General features: G+C 41.3%; 1 protein-coding gene across 1 annotated transcript in view; it reads right to left on the reverse strand.

Moving 5' to 3' along the window:
• Positions 1–2710, reverse strand: part of LOC145392381 (neo-calmodulin-like) — a 144637-nt gene extending 141927 nt beyond the window's left edge. Inside the window, exon 1 of the mRNA XM_080266783.1 lies at positions 2193–2710. Within this exon, the coding sequence (XP_080122909.1) occupies positions 2193–2282 (90 nt within the window). The 5' untranslated portion in view covers positions 2283–2710. The remainder of the gene's footprint in view (positions 1–2192) is intronic.
• Positions 2711–21532: the final 18822 nt, after the last annotated feature.

A 21532-nucleotide genomic window follows, 5' to 3' on the forward strand; every position in this document is an offset into this window, starting at 1 on the left:
TACGGTTGTGAATGAATAGACGAAGGGGAAGACGAAAGAGAAAGAGAAGTGGAGATGAGGGAGAGGAAGATCAGAAAATGGAGAAAGGAAGAGAGAGATGATAGGACGGGACGCAATAAATCCTTCTTACATCATTTCTCCCAATACTGTGCTCTATGAGAGAGAGAGAGAGAGAGAGAGAGAGGTGAGGCGTGTTGCATGTTAAAGATGTGGTAGTGAGCGAGAAGTGGTTGGAAATGAAAGTGCAGTCTAATAAGAGAGAGAGAGACAGAGAGAGAGAGAGAGAGAATAACATGTCCAGGCTTTCGTTTGTTCGTACTGAGAGAGAGAGAGAGAGAGAGAGAGAGAGAGAGAGTCTTGTCCCGGTTTTCTTTTGTTCGTACTGTTACTCCTGTCAAGTGTTCTTCATAGCACCATCTCTTTCATTTCCCATTCAGCCCTCTTCCCTCCCCCATACCCCGCACCTCGCCTTGAAACACTGCGAAAAATATTTAGTCTTATGTGTATATTGCTATGAATAAAACAACTGAATAAAATCGACGGTGTGTTGCTTGAATTATTAAAGGTTCAAATTTCTCGCTAAACATGATTGGTGAACCTTGATATATATATATATTCGTTTTTGTATGTGCCATTATGTATTTTGCACATGATTCATAACGCAGGCCAAGAAGACTATCCCTAGGTCAAGTAGTCCACCTGTGTCACTTCAACAGTGGCTTGATCCACTCCAGCCATTGACCACTAATACCCAGCCTCTGTGACACACTTGGGATACTACAACCGGATCTGGTGTTATGGTGGTAGTGAGGTGATGCTGGGAAGCTGGAAGGGTTAAATGATAATTGAACGGATGTGTGGGCCGTTTCACTGGGCACTCTGTTTGATAGTGTTCCAGATCTACTCTCCTTTTGCTGTATCTGGAGCCATTCCACCTCGTGTGATAGGAGGAAAGGGGGGTAGGGTGGGGATGATGATAATAATGATATCCTTATAATGTCTACTGCGCCATCACCTTTCCCGTGATTGGAAATGTTTTGACGATATTAGAAGAATTTTGCTGCCTTGAATGTGCGACTGTTACCCACCTCATTCACTAGTGGGAAGTAGGATTAGGTTGAAGATGATGGTGATGATGATACCTGAAATTGAATGAGTTATCGGGACCCACGTCCCAAGCCAGAAATCCTGCTTTATATACCGGACCTTACCATTTGGGGGGCTTAGAACAGGTCGAAGGAACACTGTCACGAGATTTTGGAGGAATGATGCTTCTCTCACTCTGAGGTACACTGCGTTGTACGTTAAACACACACACACACACACACACACACACACACACACACACACACACACACACACACACACACACACACACACACACACACACACACACACACACACACACACACACACACACACACACACACACACACACACACACACACACACACACACACACACACACACACACACACACACACACACACACACACACACACACACACACACACACACACACACACACACACACACACACACACACACACACACACACACACACACACACACACACACACACACACACACACACACACACACACACACACACACACACACACACACACACACACACACACACACACACACACACACACACACACACACACACACACACACACACACACACACACACACACACACACACACACACACACACACACACACACACACACACACACACACACACACACACACACACACACACACACACACACACACACACACACACACACACACACACACACACACACACACACACACACACACACACACACACACACACACACACACACACACACACACACACACACACACACACACACGATCCTAGTGAACTGACTCATGCAGTACAAAATGTAAAGCTATGGCGTATTGTATTCATTAACTAGTGAAAAATGATGACTTTTTTCTACATTATTCTTGCTTCCATCAGACAGTGTTTTGCTTCAGAGTGTCTTATCATAGTGACAGGGCTACTGAAAGCATTGTCTAAACCCTTCAAATTGAAAGTCCTCTTAAGCCTAGTAAAACTGTCACCAGATAGCAAAAATGTGATGGAAACTCATGTTGTCGTGTTAAAGAAAAACAACCTTAAACAAAGAAAGACTACCTTAAATTATACTACTTACTTCTCTTTCGGCCCGAATTTGGTCTCTCTTCCTCAGCAGCTCCGAGCGGGCCCGGGAGTGTCTCATAAAGGTGCCTAGAACTCCCGCCATCTTGAAATCCTTCCTTTCCTTTTAAATGCTTTCCAGCTGCGGTCTTGCAATGGGGGAATTAAGACGGGTTTCTTATCCTATTTGTTTGCGGTTACGATCGCCGTTCTTGGTTAATTAGGGGGTTTACTGCTATCGATGCGAGCGGGTAATGTGTGACAACGAGACCCTCATTTGACTGTTTCGCGGGTTCATGCAGAGCTGGTCGTGGTGTATTTTCACACTCGATTTCTTTTCACTACCTTTATGTCGTCAGGGGTGCATTTCTATGAGGCCAATATTCTGTGTTCCTCGCAGACACCTTCGCTCGCTTTGTGGGTTATGCAAGTCTGTCCTTTGTGATATTGCTTTTCTTGTAATCATTTACGTTTTCTTTTCTGTCTGGGGTGTCAAGTGAACACTTTTCTTTTCTACTGTTTATCTTTTCTTTCTAGCTCACCGTCGCAAGAATTGCTCGGTTAAGTTTTAAAATTTTTCGTAGAAAATATACGTTTTTGGCCGACTTTTCTGTGTTTTTGGTTAAGACTGTTCTTCTATTGGTGGAATTTCTGTTTTCGTCGTGTCGTTTCGGGAGGACTTTTCAAAATACAACACAACTGCAAAAGCAGTGATGATTCTTCACACTTCACTTGTACTGTGGCACTTGTACTTACACAATGTACTCTAGGTATGTATGTACGCTAGTTCTGAATGTATGTTGGATCAAAATGTATGCCTGGTCTGCTGAGTCTAAAAATACATTTGACCTAAGCGTAAGCTGGATCTGAACTTACTCTGGATCTGAATATATGCTGGATCTAAATGTACACTGGATTTGAGTCTGGTGGATCTGAAAGCCTACTGAATCTGAACGTACGCTGGTTGTGAACGAACGCTGGATGTGAACGTGCGCCTTTTAACTCAGGGCACGAGGAGGCACTTGGTTATTGCTAAGGACTACAAGGTGATTGTTGCTGGGGCTTGTGTTTCGATCCTGGAATGAGTAAAAATCAAAAAGATATCAACAAGGCAAAAATCACACGAACAAAATTAATGCACTGTTGTTTGCATGGGTAAAACGATGGCACCTTATTTTTCTTCGTAAATTGATCTGATTGGACTTAAGTTTTCTGTTTCCGTGGTCCAGTAGTCACTTTGCTTGCCCACAAAATTTGCTGAACATGTATATCACTCTGTTAGCATCATTATGCAATGATCTTACTGGAATTGTTAGGGATATCTCATACGGGTAAAATGGAATTCGATACTTGAGTGTAGAGAAATGGGTAAAGGGAGACGGGGATTGTGTGTCAGTGAGTGGTTATAAGTATTCTACTTAAGTTTGAATCCTGCATCACTCGTCTGAAACTGTTACTTATTGTTCTCTTTGAGAATGTTACAGATATCTCACAAGTAGGGTTCTGTACTTAAGAGTTGTGGAAAGAGGTTGTGAGATCTCATTTGAGTGTATAAATGCCACTTTCTACCCACGGTTTAATACTAAATTATAACGCACTTAGCACTGTTACTCGCTGATCATACTGTTAGGTCTTTATTATCATTGTTTTAGGAGGCTGCCTGGAATCTCTTCCTTGAAAGAGTATTTCTGCATTTAACCCGCCAAAATTCTCTTTTGTATCAATTACGCATAATATGTCCGTGTCATAGATAGGGACATCATACGAGGACAAAAGAATATTGAAGTTATGCTTGAACCCTTCAGCATGAGAACGTCTGTGACTGTCTGTCTGTCTGTCTGTCTGTCTGTCTGTCTGTCTGTCTCTCTCTCCAATCATGACCTCTCTTTCTCTCCTCGCCCATTCCTTCCCACTCTCCGCTTTAAGTTTCATGCGTATTTCATTGCACCTCTCTTCCCCCCTCTTCTTCCACTCTTTACCACTGCCTGCTCTGTTCCCATTTTCTTCCTCCTCCCCTTTTCTTTTTCCCCATTTTCTTCACCCTTTTACTTCCCATTTTCTTCCTTCGTTTCTGATCTTCCTCTTCATGTTGTTGTTAGCTCTTCCTCTCTTTTTCTACTCTTCCTCTCTTTTTCTACTCTTCCTCCACCTACTCCATATCATTCTTCTTCCTTCACTCTTCGCTGCTCTTTTCCCACTGTTTTCCTCCCTCTTCTCTCTTCCCATTTTCCTTCTCCTCCTCCTCCTCCTCCCCATCGTGTGTACCTCCACCCTTGACCTCCCTCTTCTCTGTTTCCATTTCCACCTCCTTTCACCTCCATTTTTCTCCTCCCATCTTGCTTATCCTTCTCCTTTCTTCCCCCTCATCTTCCACTCTTTACCACTCTCTTCTCTTCCCATTTTCTTCCCTCTCTTTCTCCTTCTTCCCTTCCCTCTCTTTCTCCTTCTTCCCTTCCCTCTCTTTCTCCTTCTTCCCTTCCCTCTTCCTCCTTCCTTCTGCCTCTTCTGTTATTATCCCTTCTGTTTTTTCCTGTCATTATTTTTAGGTTGTCAGCGATTCTTTTGATGAGTTTTTATTGGCCCTTGTGATGTGTTATTGCTCTGTCTGTCTGTCTGACTGTCTGTCTGTCTGTCTGTCTGTCTGTCTGTCTCTCTCTCTCTCTCTCTCTCTCTCTCTCTCTCTCTCTCTCTCTCTCTCTCTCTCTCTCTCTCCGCCCACACTTCCCCTTCGTCAGCAAGTAAAGAAATCGAGAGGAAATCATCGTCCTTTGTCCCCCGTCGATAATGAACGAGTTACCCCCTATCCCCGTTTTCTACCCGTTTTTTGTTTCCTGTTTTCTTTATGATGGTTTTCCCGTTTTCATTATATTGTCTTCCACTTTTTAAACCATTTCGTCCTTCTTTTTATTTTATTGTATCGCTTCCCGTCTTTTTACCGTCTCTTCCCGTTCTCATTGTACTGTTTCTATTTCCTTTATACTGTCTCTTCCCTTTCAGAGTCTCCGTATTTTCTCTTCGCTATCTCTTCCCGTCTTTTTCTTTTGTCTCTTCCCGTTTTCTTTCTTCTACATTTCTTTCCATTTTCTCTTACCGTTTTCCGTTTCTGTGTCCTGTTTCTTCCCGTTCTTATTTTTCGATATCGCTTTAATCTCTTACTTGTTTTATTGTTCAGTTTTGCTTCATATTTTCCTTTTAGCCAGTGTTGCATCCCATTTTCTGTACCTCATCATTTCCCGTCATGTTTGTTTTGTGTTTTATCCCGTTTCATGCTGTTTCAAATCGTTTCCCGTTTTCTTAATGCCGTTGTGCTGGTTCATACTTTCTTTTTATCCTGCATCTTCCTTTTTCTTTGTCCTGTTTGACTCCCGTTTTCTTTCCGGCGGTAGCTAGAATTAAATGAAAAGCACTTTCTGGTACTGAAGGGGTTAGGACAGCCTACATTAATCTCCACCAGAACGATTAGTCCGTTTGATTCTTGCTACTGCCAGATTATTATTATTATTATTATTATTATTATTATTATTATTTAGAACGGGAACGACCAATTACACCGGAGAGATTAGATGATTTCGTTTAGTTTATTCTTGTTATCTCAGCACTATTTTATTGGGCTTCGGAATAGTGTGTAATTTTGAAGGGTTTAATTAAAATATTTCATAAACAGATTAAAGTTGCCTGGAGGTGGCAGTAACTTGAACATACAACATATTAGTGAATGGATTAGGGATACGAATAAAACGAAACTATCAGTTGTATTGTACAGTAGGTGGCATGGGAGGCTTTACAGCACCTCTTTCATGGCTATTTGTTTTGCAAATGACAGCTTAACATTATCTTGTATTTTACGTGTATCTTTTATAATATCGAACTAGTCTGCACAGTTAACCTATAAGAGAATAATGAGTACGTAATGTGCAGAATAAATGGTCAAAAAGAGGTGCTACGAAATCTCCAGCCACCCAGAATACGGCCGTACGTAGCAATCAGGGCACTGTGTTGCCTGGCCAAAAAGTAAGGCGAGGGCAAATACTCCAGCAGTGGATGCCTGGCTAAGCAGGTATACGCCGGCATAATTAACTTTTCTTCTTTATCTGGCCGGAAAGTAGCCATCTGAACCTGTAAGCGAATAATGCAGCTTCGTAATGCCGTTGCCCTACACATTATTACAGTGGGATGAAGATTTGCCGCGTCACTAGATACAAGGCTAAACAGGTCAACGCGAGATTTTTTGTTGTTAATGTTATTATTCTTAGAGAAAACTTTGCACTCTGGTCATTAACCCTATAGTATTTTCACAGGGTATGCTCCCATGGCCCCTCCTCTCCCTAAACATAGTCTCAGGTCATCTCCCATATTTCTTACACCCCCACACTCACTTCTTCCCTCCCCTTTCCAGTAGGCGTGATTCTTGGAGGATATTTTGAGATAAACCTTCACTTCATTAGGCCATTAATCCTACAATTACTTACAGGGTGTACCTTCCTCCATCCCCTCCTCCCAGCCCCAGCCCCCACCAGCATTCCGTCCCATACATTCCCCTGCTCACCACGCCATTTTTTTTTTTTTTTTAAATCTCCCTCTCACGGTTTCATGGCGCGACGCAGATCACACGGACGACGAACGCCTCTCTCTCTCTCTCTCTCTCTAACCATATATCCAGCAAAGTCCTTAAATGTGTGGACTGAGTTACTTAATCCCGGGCCCCTACACTTTTAATGGGGAAGTAAAAGACTGGGTGATGGATGGATGAAACGTGTGCTATAAAATGTACATGTACTCTTTCTGTATCATGGTTTCTGTCTACTTGTGTATCTGTCTGTCTATCAAACAGTGAATCAGCCAGTCATTCAGTCCGTCTGGCTATATCTGTCAATATGTCTGTTTGGTTATCTGTCTATCTATCTGTCCATCTCCAGCTAGATTTATCATTCAGTCAATCAGCCAGTCAATCTGTATCTGTCTATCTAACCATCTATCTAACCATCTATCCATCTATCTGTATATACATTTATAAATCTATTTGCCTGTATATCTCAACTGCCAGACGCTGCATCATGTGATGGGCGGCCTTAACAAAAGAACCCCAGTCACGTCTGTCCTTACTCAGTAACGACCCCCCTTCCTAGGACACACCACATCCATCCTTCCTTACACTCTCTCTCTCTCTCTCTCTCTCTCTCTCTCTCTCTCTCTCTCTCTCTCTCTCTCTCTCTCATTCGCCTCGTGTTATATACATGGTTATCTTCCTAACACTATCATTTTCAGCCCTTAAACTCCAATTACGTATTTTTATTTTAATCAGACCCAAGCGACTGTATTTAGCTTGGGAAGGACCTGGCGTATTGCAGAATTAATGAAGGCTATTTCTAACCTCTCCAACTCGAAAAATCTGTCCTAAGCTGAGTAAAATCGTCATGAAATAGTAGGAATGAAAAAAAAAAAAAGTGATGATGAACGGAATACGTACCAGTGTCGTATCCTACCCTATAAGTGCTTCGTTAAAGTTGGTAGTTTTATTAGTGTGTGTGTGTTCTGTAGTCAATCAAAATTTTTTTTTTCTCTCTCTCTCTCTCTCTCTCTCCCTTTCCCGCCATCATCACCGTCTCCCACCCTCTCTTTCTGCCTGGCTGAAAAATTTAGTTCGTCGCTAACTCAATATCGTCTCCGTGTACAGTGACGAAATTGTTGGTTCAGGCTCAGGTTCCAGGGCTAGCCAGGGGGAGGGGTAGGGGGAGGTGGTATAATATGACCTTCTCCCAGGGGTCAAAGGTCACGGGAGAGTGGGGGTCGCCGAGAGAGACAGGTGGAGACGAACTTGTTGCCGTGATTCCTTTGGTGTTGCTCACTTTAAGCTGGCCTTCTTTTGCACCCCCTTTTCGCTTTTCTGTCTCTGTCTGTCTGTCTGTCTGTCTCTCTCTCTCTCTCTCTCTCTCTCTCTCTCTCTCTCTCTCTCTCTCTCCTTCCTTTCCTTCGTTTGTCACATCCTTTCTCTGGGACGCAGGTGATCAAACATGCTAACCACAAACGCCCCATAAATGGCTAGTTTATGCCATGGGTGAAATATGTGAAGGTAATTGATGTGTGTGCTTTCGCGTCATCCTCCTTTACTTTAAATAAGTTAATGTTTTGTTACACTACTCTAAGACACATTACCTAAAATCTGTTTTCGTCTGACAAAGATCCCTGACCCCTTTCAGCTTATTTGATTGCCGAGTGTAGTCAGATTGGTGGGTGGGTTTGACTAGTATCCAAGGAGACTCATTCCTACTTCTCTAATAAGTCTTGTCGAATTTCATGCAAGGCCAGTTCTGTCAGCAAACTAACTATAGTTCGACGAGAGGAGGAAATTTAGTAAATTATCTTTCATTTATTTTTACAGGTACGGTAAGGCAGCCATGTATATAACCCCTTATGAAGTGCAATGGCCCGAGGCAAGGAAACCGTTCTCCAGAATATTTAAAGGTGAGGAAATTGCATCTCAGGTAGTAGTGTATGTTCGAAGCACCTTCAGTACCCCTCATGGAGATTCAAACCGGTCCGATGAAACTACAATTGAATAAATAAATAAATAAATAAAATGAAATACAGTAAATGAAAAGCATCGGTATAAACAGTCTGAAACCACAGATGATCGATATTGTAAAATGCCCAATATTCCTTGCCTGTTGTTATGGTGGTGGTAGATACATGGACTACCCAGTTTGTGATCACTTGAATTGCTTATTATATTACAGTGACTCGTGGTATTGTTTTGTTTTATTATGATCACTTGTTTCACTGTTAATCTACCGTTTGTGTTATTGCATATGTTTTATTACCATCAGCTTAAGATATTGCGTTATTTTTTTCTATTCTGATCACTCGTTTCAATATTTTACCTACTTTCTGCGGTTATGAAATTTCTTTTAAGCCTTTTAGTATTGCTTTACATATTTTTCTTTCTCCACAAACATACTCAGGAGAGAGAGAGAGAGAGAGAGAGAGAGAGAGAGAGAGAGAGACGTGCCTTGCTGTCCAATTATCAGAGTACTTTACCGATGATTAGTGAATACGTCTTCCTGTTAATTTTTTCCCTTCACCACAATTAGCGTTTCTCATAATTTTCTTCAGACGATTATTTCAGCTTACTGGATTTTTTTTTTTTTTTTACTGGAGGGGTTACATACAGCCTTTATCAATCCCTTCACTGCTAGGCCGCTCTCCTAAGCTGAATAAAATCGTCTAGTGGTAGCAAGAATAAGATGAGACATCCATGGACTTAGGCACAGACCACACTTTCCTTGCATTTCCTTCTCATTTCCCTCCCCTCCCCTCCCTTCTTCGCTTACTCTTAACCGTCCCCTTCTGCTCCCGTATCCTCTTCTCTCCCTTCCTCTTCCCACTCATTTCCTTTCCTCTCATCTCTCTTCCCCCTCACTACCCCTCCATCTCATTTTCCTTCCCTCTTATCTCCTTTACCCCTCATTTCCCTTCCCTCATAACTCCCTTCCCCTCTCATTTCCCTTCCCTTGTATCTCCCCTCCCTCTCATTTCCCTTCCTTTATACCTCCCTGCCCTCTCATCTTCCTTCCCTCTTGCCTCCCTTCCCTCCTGTTTCCCTTCCCTCTCATATCCCTTCCCTCTCATATCCCTTCCCTCTCGTCTCCCTTCCCTCTCGTCTCCCTTTCGTCTCATATACCTTCCCTTTTCTCTTCTTTCCCACTTTTCTCCATTCCTTCACATTTCCCTTCCTTCTCATCTCCTCCCTCTCTCATTTGCCTTCCTTCTAATCATCTTCCTCTCTCATTTCCCTTCTTCCTAATCTTCTTCCTCGTTCAATTTCCTTCCTTCTTATCTCCTTCCTCTCTCATTTCCCTTCTTGTTCATCTCCTTCCTCTCATATCCCTTCCCCTACTCCGTCTTAACTACTTTTACCCCATCAGTGGTTATAGGCTAAGGGGCAAGGAGTAATGGAATGAGGGTGAAAATAATAATGATGGTGGGAAAAATGGCGGTGAACGGTATTAATGGCACTGGTAAAAAGGCACAGGAAGAGAAGGCACGGTAAAAACGGCACAGGTAGAAATGGGCCAGGTAAATATGGCACAAGTGGAAAAACAGGAAAAAATGGCACAACTGAACAAATGTCTATTGGATATAAATATAAAATTGCGTAAATTTAAAATTCGTGTAGGTACAATGATTAAAATTCGTGCAGGCGCACGAATCAGACATGAAAACACTGATTGAGGACACTTTTATAACAACTTGAGAAACCCAAATCTTAACTAGAATCTAATGTTGTGACCAAGTCCTCGTAACACTTGATCGATGTTTTTCCTTCCTTCTATATAGTCTTTGCATAAATTCTTTAGTCTTTGTTGCAAATCAACACATACATTCTTTGTTTTCTTCCTGGGTGGTTCTCCAACTGAGTCCTTAGCAATCACTACACTTACAGCAGCCTCTTCCTTTTGAATGGTTCTAATTAGTTTCAAGATAGATGGGTGCTGGTATCCAACAAGATGGTAAAATTTATTGTTCCAACCTTCGCATAGGTCCTGGGACAGTCATTCATGGTGGCTTGATGTATGTTCCAAAGTTGTGTAGGGCCACTGAGAACGAAGGTGCATATTTTAGTGATGGGCTGCCTCTTCAGGTGTATTCTTGACTGCTGCAGTGGCTTGACTGTGTTAGGATTCATTTTGGTTCGGTTTTGTGGTTCATAAAGATTCATTCAGGTTCACAAAGATTTATTCATTTGGGATCAGTTTTGTGGTTCATAAAGATTCATTAAGGTTCACAAAGATGTACAAAGGCTCATTAACATTTTCCTACCATCAGAAGTTTCGATTACTTTTTGATTGTGCCATTTTTTCCTAGTTTTCCACTAGTGCCATGTTTACCTGTGCCGTTTCTACCGTGCCATTTCTACCTGTGCCAATATTACCTAAAATCGAAAATAGCAGCACACACACACACACACACACACACACACACACACACACACACACACACACACACACACACACACACACACACACACACACACACACACACACACACACACACACATGTATTATAATTACAAATCATAATAGATAGATAGATAAATAGATAAATAGACAGCCCTATGCGAGCCTGGGAAAAGGAAATGAGCTTGCAAGTTACACTGAGCAAAAGCTGACGACAGATTACGAAGTGGCCAGTAAGGAGATGATGCAGTTAGTTGTCAGCAGTCCTCCAGTGAACAAAGCGCCTAGTGACCATACACACACATACACACATACTCACACACAGGCTGCTAGAACTTTCCACTCACAAGGAACACACGTGACACACCCCTGCTACACCAGAATTTAGGAAAGAGAGGTCAGAAGGAGACAAGCGATACAAGAGGCTGGTCGCAGGGGAAGGGCTTGGCAACTTGAGAGAGAGAGACAGAGAGATAGCTAGCGGGACTGGACTCTATACTCCGCTCCGTGTGAGAGACTTGTTAATATTTCCAAGACAAATAAAAATAGTCCCATACTATTCTTTACCTCTCCTGTCACTACATGACAAATGGGAAGCTACTCCAAGATATAAAAACCGCTCGTCCACAAGTCTAATATATATATATATATATATATATATATATATATCTATATATATATATATATATATATATATATATATATATATATATATATATATATATAACTCAACCACAAAGGAACCACAAAGTCTTTTATGACATTTGGTGGCACACACACACACACACACACACACACACACACACACACACACACACACACACACACACACACACACACACACACATTGCCATATTTACCTGTGCCAGTATGACCTAAAATCGAAAATAGCAGCACACACACACACACACACACACACACACACACACGTGTATTGGTCCTAATTCCAACACCTGAAACCTGTGTACTTAGACGGTCATTAAACCAAACGCTCTGGGCAGTTATACCAAGACCCCTTGTAAATATTGGAATAATATATTTCTCTCTCTCTCTCTCTCTCTCTCTCTCTCTCTCTCTCTCTCTCTCTCTCTCTCTCTCTCTCTCTCTCTCTCTCTCTGGATAACCCATTAACAATACGCCGAGAAGACGGAAGGAAAGGACGGAAATAGGAAGTGAAGGAGGGAGGGTGGAAAAGAAGAGAGGCAGGAGGGAGGGAGAAAAGGAGGGAGAGATGGACAGAGGGAGGGAGAGCCAAATACGCACACACACACACACACACACACACACACACACACACACACAGAAAGAGAGAGAGAGAGAGAGAGAGAGAGGGAGGGAGGGAGGGTGGTTTCCTCACCCTTCCTTCCGCCCCTCCTTCGATCTTGTTAGTTCCTTATTTCCCTCCTAAGTGTCTTATTCTCTCTTTGTGGCCATCTTTCCTCCTCATTATTTTCTTTCTCTTTCTTCCTTTTTTTTTTTTTTAATAGGAATTTTCTCTTCCTCCATTGTCTATATTTTCCTCACCTTGTCTATTTATTTTTATTACCTCCGTCAACGAAGTTGGAGGAGGTTATGCATTCACCTATCTTTCTGTTTGTTTGTTTGTCCACACGATATCTCCAAAAGTTCTCAGTGAATTTCAATGAAATTTTTTGGAACGGTGGGCCACGGGCCAAGAAAGAATTGATTTAATTTGGGGGCGGATCCAGATACTGCAATGGCATTGACGGAGGTATGCACTTTCTGAGTGCTTTCCAGTTTCCTATCTTAGCCTGTCGGTCTGTCTCTCTGCCTTTATTTCATACTCCTTTCTCTTCTGTACAGTATTTTCTCTCTTGGTACTGTCAGTATGTTTCTTCTTACCTAATTCTCTCTCTCTCTCTCTCTCTCTCTCTCTCTCTCTCTCTCTCTCTCCTATCCCATGCAGTATTCTGCAATGTATCCTCGTAAGAGTAGAAACTGAGTCGCAAGGGCAGGAAGAACAGAATTTGAGAGAGAGAGAGAGAGAGAGAGAGAGAGAGAGAAGGATCAGGCATCAAATTATTGGGTTCAGGACGGTAAATACCAACTGTGCTTTGGCTTGGCTCTTACTCGCTCTTACTCGATTATTTCTGGCTCCTGCTCTCTAATTACTGGCTCTAATTGTCTTCCGTCATGCTCTTACTCTCTTATTCTCTTATTTCTTGCTTTACCTCTCTTATGTCTTGCACTTCCCCGCTTATTTCTGGATCTTCCTCTCATTTCTAGCACTTCCTTTCTTATTTCTTGCTCATTTTCTCTGATTTTGCTCTCCCTCAATTATTCTTGCTCTTCCTGTCTTACATCTCTCTCATCTTCTCTTATTTCTTGCTCATCCCCTCTTATTTCTTGCTCTTCCTCTCTTATTTGTTGCCCTTTCTGTCTTATTTCTTGCTCTTCCTCTCTTATTTCTTGCCCTTTCTGTCTTATTTCTTGCTCTTCCTCTCTTATTTCTTGCCCTTTCTCTCTTATTTCTTGCACTTTCTTATTTCTTGCTTTTCCTTTCTTATTTCTTGCCCTTTCTCTCTTATTTCTTGCTCATGCTCTCTTATTTCTTGCTCATGCTCTCTTATTTCTTGCTCTTGCTCTCTTATTTCTTGCTCTTCCTTTCATATTTCTTGCTCTTCCTCTCATTTCTTGCTTTTCCTCTCATTTCTTGCTCTTCCTCTCTTATATCTTGCTCTTTCTTATTTCATGCTTTTCCTTTCTTATTTCTTGCCCTTTCTCTCATTTCTTGCTCTTCCTCTCTTATTTCTTGCTCTTCCTTTCTTATTTCTTGCCCTTCCTTTCATTTCTTGCTCATCCTCTCTTATTTCTTGCTTTTCCTTTCTTATTTATTGCTCTTCCTCTCATTATTCTTGCTCATCCTCTCTTATTTCTTGCTATTCCTCTCTTATATCTTGCTCTTTTTTATTCCTTGCTCTTCCTTTCTTATTTCTTGCCCTTTCTGTCTTATTTCTTTCTTTTCCTCTCTTATTTCTTGCCCTTTCTCACTTATTTCTTGCTCTTCCTTTCTTATTTCGTGTTCTTGCTCTCTTATTTCTTGTTCTTGCTCTTATTTCTTGTTCTTGCCCTCTTATTACTTGCTCTTACTCTTATTTTTTGTTCTTACTGATGTTTCTTGCCCTAACCTCTTTATGCCTGGCTTTTACTCTGTTATTTTTTGCTCTTGATCTTATTTCTTGCCCTTACTCTCTTCTTTTTCTAATTCTCTTGACTCCTGCTGTAACTTTTATTCCCTCTCTTATTATTTTTTTTTGCTCTGCCTTTCTTACTTCTTTTTTACGCTCTTATTCCTTGCTCTAACCTCTAGAGTCTTTTTTTAACTTTCTTGTTCTCTATTCTCGCCCTTGTTTCTTCCTTTAACTCTCTTATGCCCTATTCCAACCCCTGTATCTTGCCCTAACCTGCCTATTGTTTGCCCTAAATATTATCCTTGCTCTCACAGTCTTGCCTCTAATTCTCTCTCTCTCTCTCTCTCTCTCTCTCTCTCTCTCTCTCTCTCTCTCTCTCTGTCTGTCTGTCTCTGTCTCTGTCTCTGTCTCTGTCTCTCTCTCTCTCTCTCTCTCTCTCTCTCTCTCAAACTAATCCAATGTCCACAGGAGTAAACTCAAATTCAGTATTATTTTCACTAGCGAGGTTACAAGGAAAGGAAGTCTCTCTCTCTCTCTCTCTCTCTCTCTCTCTCTCTCTCTCTCTCTCTCTCTCTCTCTCAAACTAATCCAATATCCACAGGAGTAAACTCAGATTCAGTATTATTTTAACCAGCAGTTCCACGGGGAAAAGAAGCTAATCGTATATCTTTGTGAGGCCAACTCGGAGAAGGTGAGAGGTGGGAGCAAGAGGAGAACGTGCAAAAATGGAGAGTTTGGGAAAATGAGGGGTAAAAGAAGGAATGTGTGAAAATGTGAAAATTTGGGGAAAAAAGGGACAGCGAGAGAGAGAGAGAGAGAGAGAGAGAGAGAGAGAGAGAGAGAGAGAGAGAATGACAAATGGAAGTAGAAGGAAAAAGTTGGAAGCGGTAAGGTAAAAAAAAAAAGTTGATGTGAGGTTAGGGTAAAAAAATGTTGATGTTAGAGGAAGCTTTAGGTGTGGTGAGAGAGAGAGAGAGAGAGAGAGAGAGAGAGAGAGAGAGAGAGAATTGGAAGTAGGAAAAAGAACTTGGACGCGGCATGGTAAAAAAATGTTGATGTGAGGGGAAGTAATCGGTGTGGTGTGAGAAGTGGCGGAGTCAGGTCGCGTTGAGGACTAATTCCCTTAATCCCCCCTAGATGACCCTTTAGACCAGGCCCTTTTTTCTTGATTCCTTCCCTCTCTCTCTCTCTCTCTCTCTCTCTCTCTCTCTCTACCTTCTGTCCCCATCCTAAAACCTACATCCCTCCATCCCTCTTTCCTCCTCCTCCTCCTCCTCCTCCTCCTCCTCCTGCCTCTCTCTTCTCTCTTCTCATTCGTTTTCCTTGTCTACACAACCTTTTCACCCCTTCTTTTGCCGTTCTCTCTCTCTCTCTCTCTCTCTCTGTCCTTTCCTCGAAGGATTATCACGAATTGTTTTTATGGAGACATCCAATGTGTACAAATGTGTGTGTGTGTGTGTGTGAGAGAGAGAGAGAGAGAGAGAGAGAGAGAGAGAGAGAGGTGTTTGTGTGTGTGTGTGTGTGTGTGTGTGTGTGTGTGTGAGAGAGAGAGAGAGAGAGAGAGAGAGAGAGAGAGAGAGAGAGATTAAAATGAGTGGATAGATTTCCAGTGAGACATAGAAACCATATAGCCTAAAGAAATTCAGGAACACGTTTGCTGAAATAGAAGAGAACGAAAGAGCAAAGAAAGAAAAGAAAGATAAAGCGGTAAGGGAAGTGAGATAAGGACGTTTGCTGAAAGAAATAGAAGAGAACGAAAGGGCAAAGAAAGAAAAGAAAGATAAAGCGGAAAGGGAAGTGAGATAAGGAATTAGAAAATGGAAATGTAAACACCACTTCGCCCTAACCTTGTAAACTCTCCGGTGAGATTTTGCCATATTTTACTACTTAAACAGAGACGATAAAAGCCTGTGAAAAAAATTTATCCACTCCAAGTGTGTGTGTGTGTGTGTGTGTGTGTGTGTGTGTGTGTGTGTATTACTGATTACAAAACAGGGCGAAGAGTTTTGGCATATAAAATGTGTGTGTGTGTGTGTGTGTGTGTGTGTGTGTGTGTGTGTGTGTGTGTGTGTGTGTGTGTGTGTGTGTGTGTGTGTGTGTGTGTGTGTGTGTGTGTGTGTGTGTATTACTGATTACAAAACAGGGCGAAGAGTTTTGGCATATAAAATTATTAGTTAACACTCAGGTTCAAGTGACTCAGTGAATGTAAAGCCGTTTGGCGTTGGCAGGATGAGAATGCTAGAACTACCCCCACCATGAGAAGAATAATGGCAATAGTTGTAATACCCAGGCTTCAACAGAATGAAATCGTGTATTATTTGCTGGAAGAAGATGCTAGAAAGGAAGCAGCCATGAGGGTGTTTAGCAAGATTCACAGAATATTGTAAATGAAGTTATAGCCATCTACACTTGGCAGCGTTAGAGCGAGGAAGCTTACTATTGTTGTTATTTTAGCTAAAAGAAGTGTGCCATCCCACTTGCCTGATATTAATGCACACTTTGAAATAATTCATCTTATTTCAGAATGTACATACTCTCACTTTAGGGGCTCTGGACCTCTCACGTCAAAGCATGGCGTCACTGATTTAACTCAATTTTATCCTCTGTCCGGCGCTTTCTGGCTCATTTCAGCGGTATATTGGCGAATTCTGAGAAAAGCCACTTAGGCAACACCTACTACGTGTACATAAACTTTCCAGCGACGTGCGTGGGGCCGTTGTAACTTAAATAATTTCCAAAATGGCATGGTTTGGTGCACAGCTTGACGATTTATGGAATTTTTTCAGCAGTATGGTGGAAACTTTTGAGAATATCCACTTAGGGTACAAATATTACTATTCCATGATGTTTCGAACGTTGGGTGTAGGTTCGCTGTAGCTTTAATCGTTCGGTGCTCAGTTTGGCAAATTTTAGCTTTTTTCAGTAATATGGTGATAGATTTTGAGAGCCGTCACTTAAGTTACACCCATTATCGTACTTTTTCATATGCTTTCCAGTGATTTTCGTGGATCCACTTGAACTTTAATAATCTCCGAAAGAACACAGTGTCAATGCTGTTTGATGTTCAGTTTGAAAATATTTATTATTATTATTTTTTTTTTAACAATATGCTGGTGAATTTTGTTGTCACGTTAGTAGCACCTATTAATTTTTCATAAGCTTTCCAACGATGTGCGTAGAGCCACCGTACCGTTAACAGTCTCCGATATAACACAGTATTGGAGCTTATTATTATTATTATTATTATTATTATTATTTGTCAGTATGTTTGCAGTTTTTCAGAAAAGTCACATAGGTAACACGCATTAATCTTTTATAAGCTTTACAACTATGTGCGAAGATCCACTTTTAGCTTTAATGGTCTCCGAAATGACACAGTTTTGGTGTGTGTGGTACCGGAGAAACTCGACCTGTTTAATAGTATTCTCGCTCATTTCGCTTGTTCAGAGAGTGAAATAAAATGGGTGAGATGTACGTGAGCAAAGACGAAAGAAAATCGAGGTGAAATGAAATAAAATATGAGAGAAAGGGATGAACGTGAGGAGAGATGAGAGAGAAGCTCAAACAATAAAATTAGATGGGAAAGAAAGTGTACGTGAGCAAGGACGAAAGGAAAATGAGGAGAAATGAAACAAAATGTGAGAGATGGGGATGAAAATGAGGAGAGATGAGAGAAACGAGATGAGAGAGAAGCTCATACAATGAAATAAAAGAAAAGAGAAGGAGATGTAAGTGTGCAAAGACGAGAGAAAAATGAGGAGAAACTATATAAAATGTGGGAGAAAGAGATGAAAGTGGCTAGAGATGAGAGAGGAGCGGGGAGATGAGAGAGAAGCTCAAACAAAATAAAATGGGAGAGAAGGAGATGTACGTGAACAAAAACGAGAGAAAATGAGGAGAAATGAAGGGAAATGTGAGAGAAGATGAAAGTGAGGAGGGATGCGAGAGGAACGAGGAGATAACCAATTAGAGAACTGGAGGCCAACCAGCCGGGGCCTTGTGAAACTCTGTTGTTGTAGCTTCCCGGAATTCATTAACCCCTTCAGTCAAAGCACGTCATTTATGGATTAGTAGTGCTAGTTTCAGACGATGTTTCTTAAGCTTTGGAGAGACTTTCAACCAGGGGACGTTATTTATAGAACATTCTTGCTATTTCAGTCGATATTTCGTAGCTTTGGAGAAATGGATTAGTATTGCAATTTTGAGACGATTTTTCCTAAGTTTTGGAGAGACTTTCAGCCAGAGGGCGTTATCTATAGTCCATTTTTGCTCTTTCAGACGATTTTTGAAAGCCTCGGAGAGACTTTCAACCAGAGGGCGTTATCAGTAGTCCATTTTTGCTCTTTGAGACGATTTTTTTAATGCTTCCGAGAGACTTTCAACCTTTACTCTTTCAGACGACTTTTCTTAGATTAGTAGAGGCTTTTCGAACTAGCGGGGTTAGATATAGCCTTCATTATCCCGTTTAACACGTGAGGTTTTTGCCCAAGTTGAACAGAATCGTCTAGAAATACCAAAAAGAAAATGGATAGTAGGACATCCTGGTGAGCGGCTGAACTAAGCTTTGAAAATGATGGAATGGAGAAAATTATTGCTCCAGATTTAAATTGCGGAGTGTTTTCAAGAACAATAATGCTATATAAATTAGGTAGGAAAAGAGACCGGGATGATGATGATGATGATGATGGTGAAGAAGAAGAAGAAGAAGATGATGATGAGAATTGAACTACGAATCAGAAAGAAAAGAAAACAAAACGAAAGGTAAATGAAACGACAAAAAATAATGATAATAATAATAATAAACAAGGAGGTAGATCATCAACGTATCTTGCGAAAGTCTGTGGTGTGAATTTGCGAATTTCACCCACTAATCCTTGAAAACACTGGAATGGAAAGGAAAAAATATATATGACTGCTATTATGGTGTTTAATACTTTGACACATGGGGCGAAAAGAATTCTGAAAGGTTATAAATTGTCAGAGGAAACACTGGAAGAAAGTGGAACGACAGAGAAGAAAGGGAATAAATGAATGGGGGAATGAAACTACAAAGAATTTGGAGCTGAAATAGAGAGAGAGAGAGAGAGAGAGAGAGAGAAACTGTGTGATGTGGCCATTAACAACGGGAAGGATTGTGTGGAGGTTTGTTAAGAGAAGACCACAGGTAGGATGGCCTCAGGGAACGGAACAGGAAGGCAGGGACAAGGCTGAGAGGAGGGAGGGAGATGAGAGAGGAAGGAAAAAAGGAGAGGAAAAGGGGCAGGGAGAGAAAGGAAGGAAAGGAGGAAGAAAAACAGAGAAAAGACTGAGAAGGAGAGAAGAAAGGAGGAGGAAGGAATTGGATGGGAAAAGAGAGTGGAAAGGAGGAGGAAGGATTTGGGTGAGAAAAGAGTGGAAAGGAAGAGGAAGGATTTGGATGGGAAAAGAGAGTGGAAAGGAGGAAGGGAGGAGGAAGAGGAAGAACACTTGAAGGGAAGGGAACTGGGAGGGAAAGAAGGGAAGGGGATGAAAGGGAGAGATGAAAAATGGAGAGGAGGGAGACGGGAAGGAAAGGGGTTGGGAAAAAGGAAGAGAGAAAAGTGAGAAGTAAGGAAAGAGAGAAGAAACAGATGAGGCGGAGGGATAAGGAAATAGAAAAACGAAAAAGTGGAGGCGAGGAAGAGAGTGGCATGGAGGGGACGGAGAAGACTGGAGAGGAGTAGGGAGGGGAGAGGGGGAAAAGAGAAGAAAGGAGAGGAAAGATAGGGTTAATTTGAGAGAGAGAGAGAGAGAGAGAGAGAGAGAGAGAGAGAGAGAGAGAGACTGTACAATATGTAGGCTGAATGGAGTAGGTGCTAGACGACGATGACATATTAAGAATTTATGCTAGGAAAAAAATTAACTGAGAATAACATCCGAGAAAAGGGGAGAGAGAGAGAGAGAGAGAGAGAGAGAAATAAAAGAAGGGAGGAGACAGGAGATAGGGGAACGAGGAAGAAGAAGAGTACGATAATAAACAAGAATTGACTATCTAATATGGGCTTATAGAGGGAGAAGCGAGCATAATAGCCAGTGTTTACATGCGAGGGGGCCACTCAGGGAGCGTAGGGACATGGGAGGCCATAGATACACAAAGCTATGATAGAGTGGGCAGAGGGGTGGACGATAGGTGGAAGAGAAGTTGAGTGATAGATAAACAGGTGTACAGGTAGACAGATAGATAGACTGACTGTAATTTTAACACTCAAGTTCCTATGATTCTCTCTCAGCCGAATAAAATCTCTTGCCGTTAAGTGAGAGTACTTCAGTTGTTCCGACCGTGAAAGGGTTAAGAGGGAAGGACGATGAATTGAAGAGGATCGAAAAGACAGAATGCAAGAGAATTTGAATAGAGAAGGATGATAATTGCAAGAAAAATATAAACAGAAACAACAGACAATATATAAAGGAGAGGACATTTAATAGACGTAGAGAGAAAAGAAGAGTATATTAAAAGAGAGGTTTGGTATATGGAAAAGGAGTTGAAAGAAAAAAAGAGAATATTAAGTGAAATGATGGTAAATGTAAGAGAAATGGAGAAAGAAAGAAATACAAAATGATAAGGCTACAGTGGTAAATGAAAGCAGCAGACAGACGGAGAAAATTTTAAAGACAGCCTTGCTGTGTGTAAGAGAGAGAGAAATACAGAGTGAGAGAGAATAAAATGTCCTCATATCATATAACGTATTTTCGTAGTTCATTATTGTTACTTTATGTACGATTTTATTCAGCGTAATCAAAGCCACACCTTTCATTTATTCATTTATTGATATATATTTATTTATTTTTATCTTTTTTGAGTGGGTACTGAAGGGTATATGTATTGCCGAATACTTGAAAAGTCTCTCCTGTGCCGAATAAACTCGTCTGAAGGAAAAAATATATATATATGAGAAAGACATTAGCAAAGTCAAGGATGTAAAGAGAAGGGCGATAAATAAGAGATGTGAAAAGAGGAGAAAAGGGAATATTACTAAAAAGAATGGAAAGAAAGTCAGTGAAAATGTGTGTGTGTGTGTGTGTGTGTGTGTGTGTGTGAGAGAGAGAGAGAGAGAGAGAGAGAGAGAGAGAGAGAGAGAGAAAGAGAAAGAGATTCCATTAACTCATGCACGTGTAAACTCAAATCCTCCTTTAAAAAATGCCACTCCATTACTTAAACAGCTAAATTACCCCATGGCATTGCTTATCAGGCCTAATTAGCTGACGTAATTATAGAGGAGCTTAAGTGAAGT

Source organism: Coenobita brevimanus, chromosome 22 (assembly GCF_032717465.1).
Source record: "Coenobita brevimanus isolate Jiangsu-jjx chromosome 22, ASM3271746v2, whole genome shotgun sequence".
Classification (NCBI taxonomy): domain Eukaryota; kingdom Metazoa; phylum Arthropoda; class Malacostraca; order Decapoda; family Coenobitidae; genus Coenobita; species Coenobita brevimanus.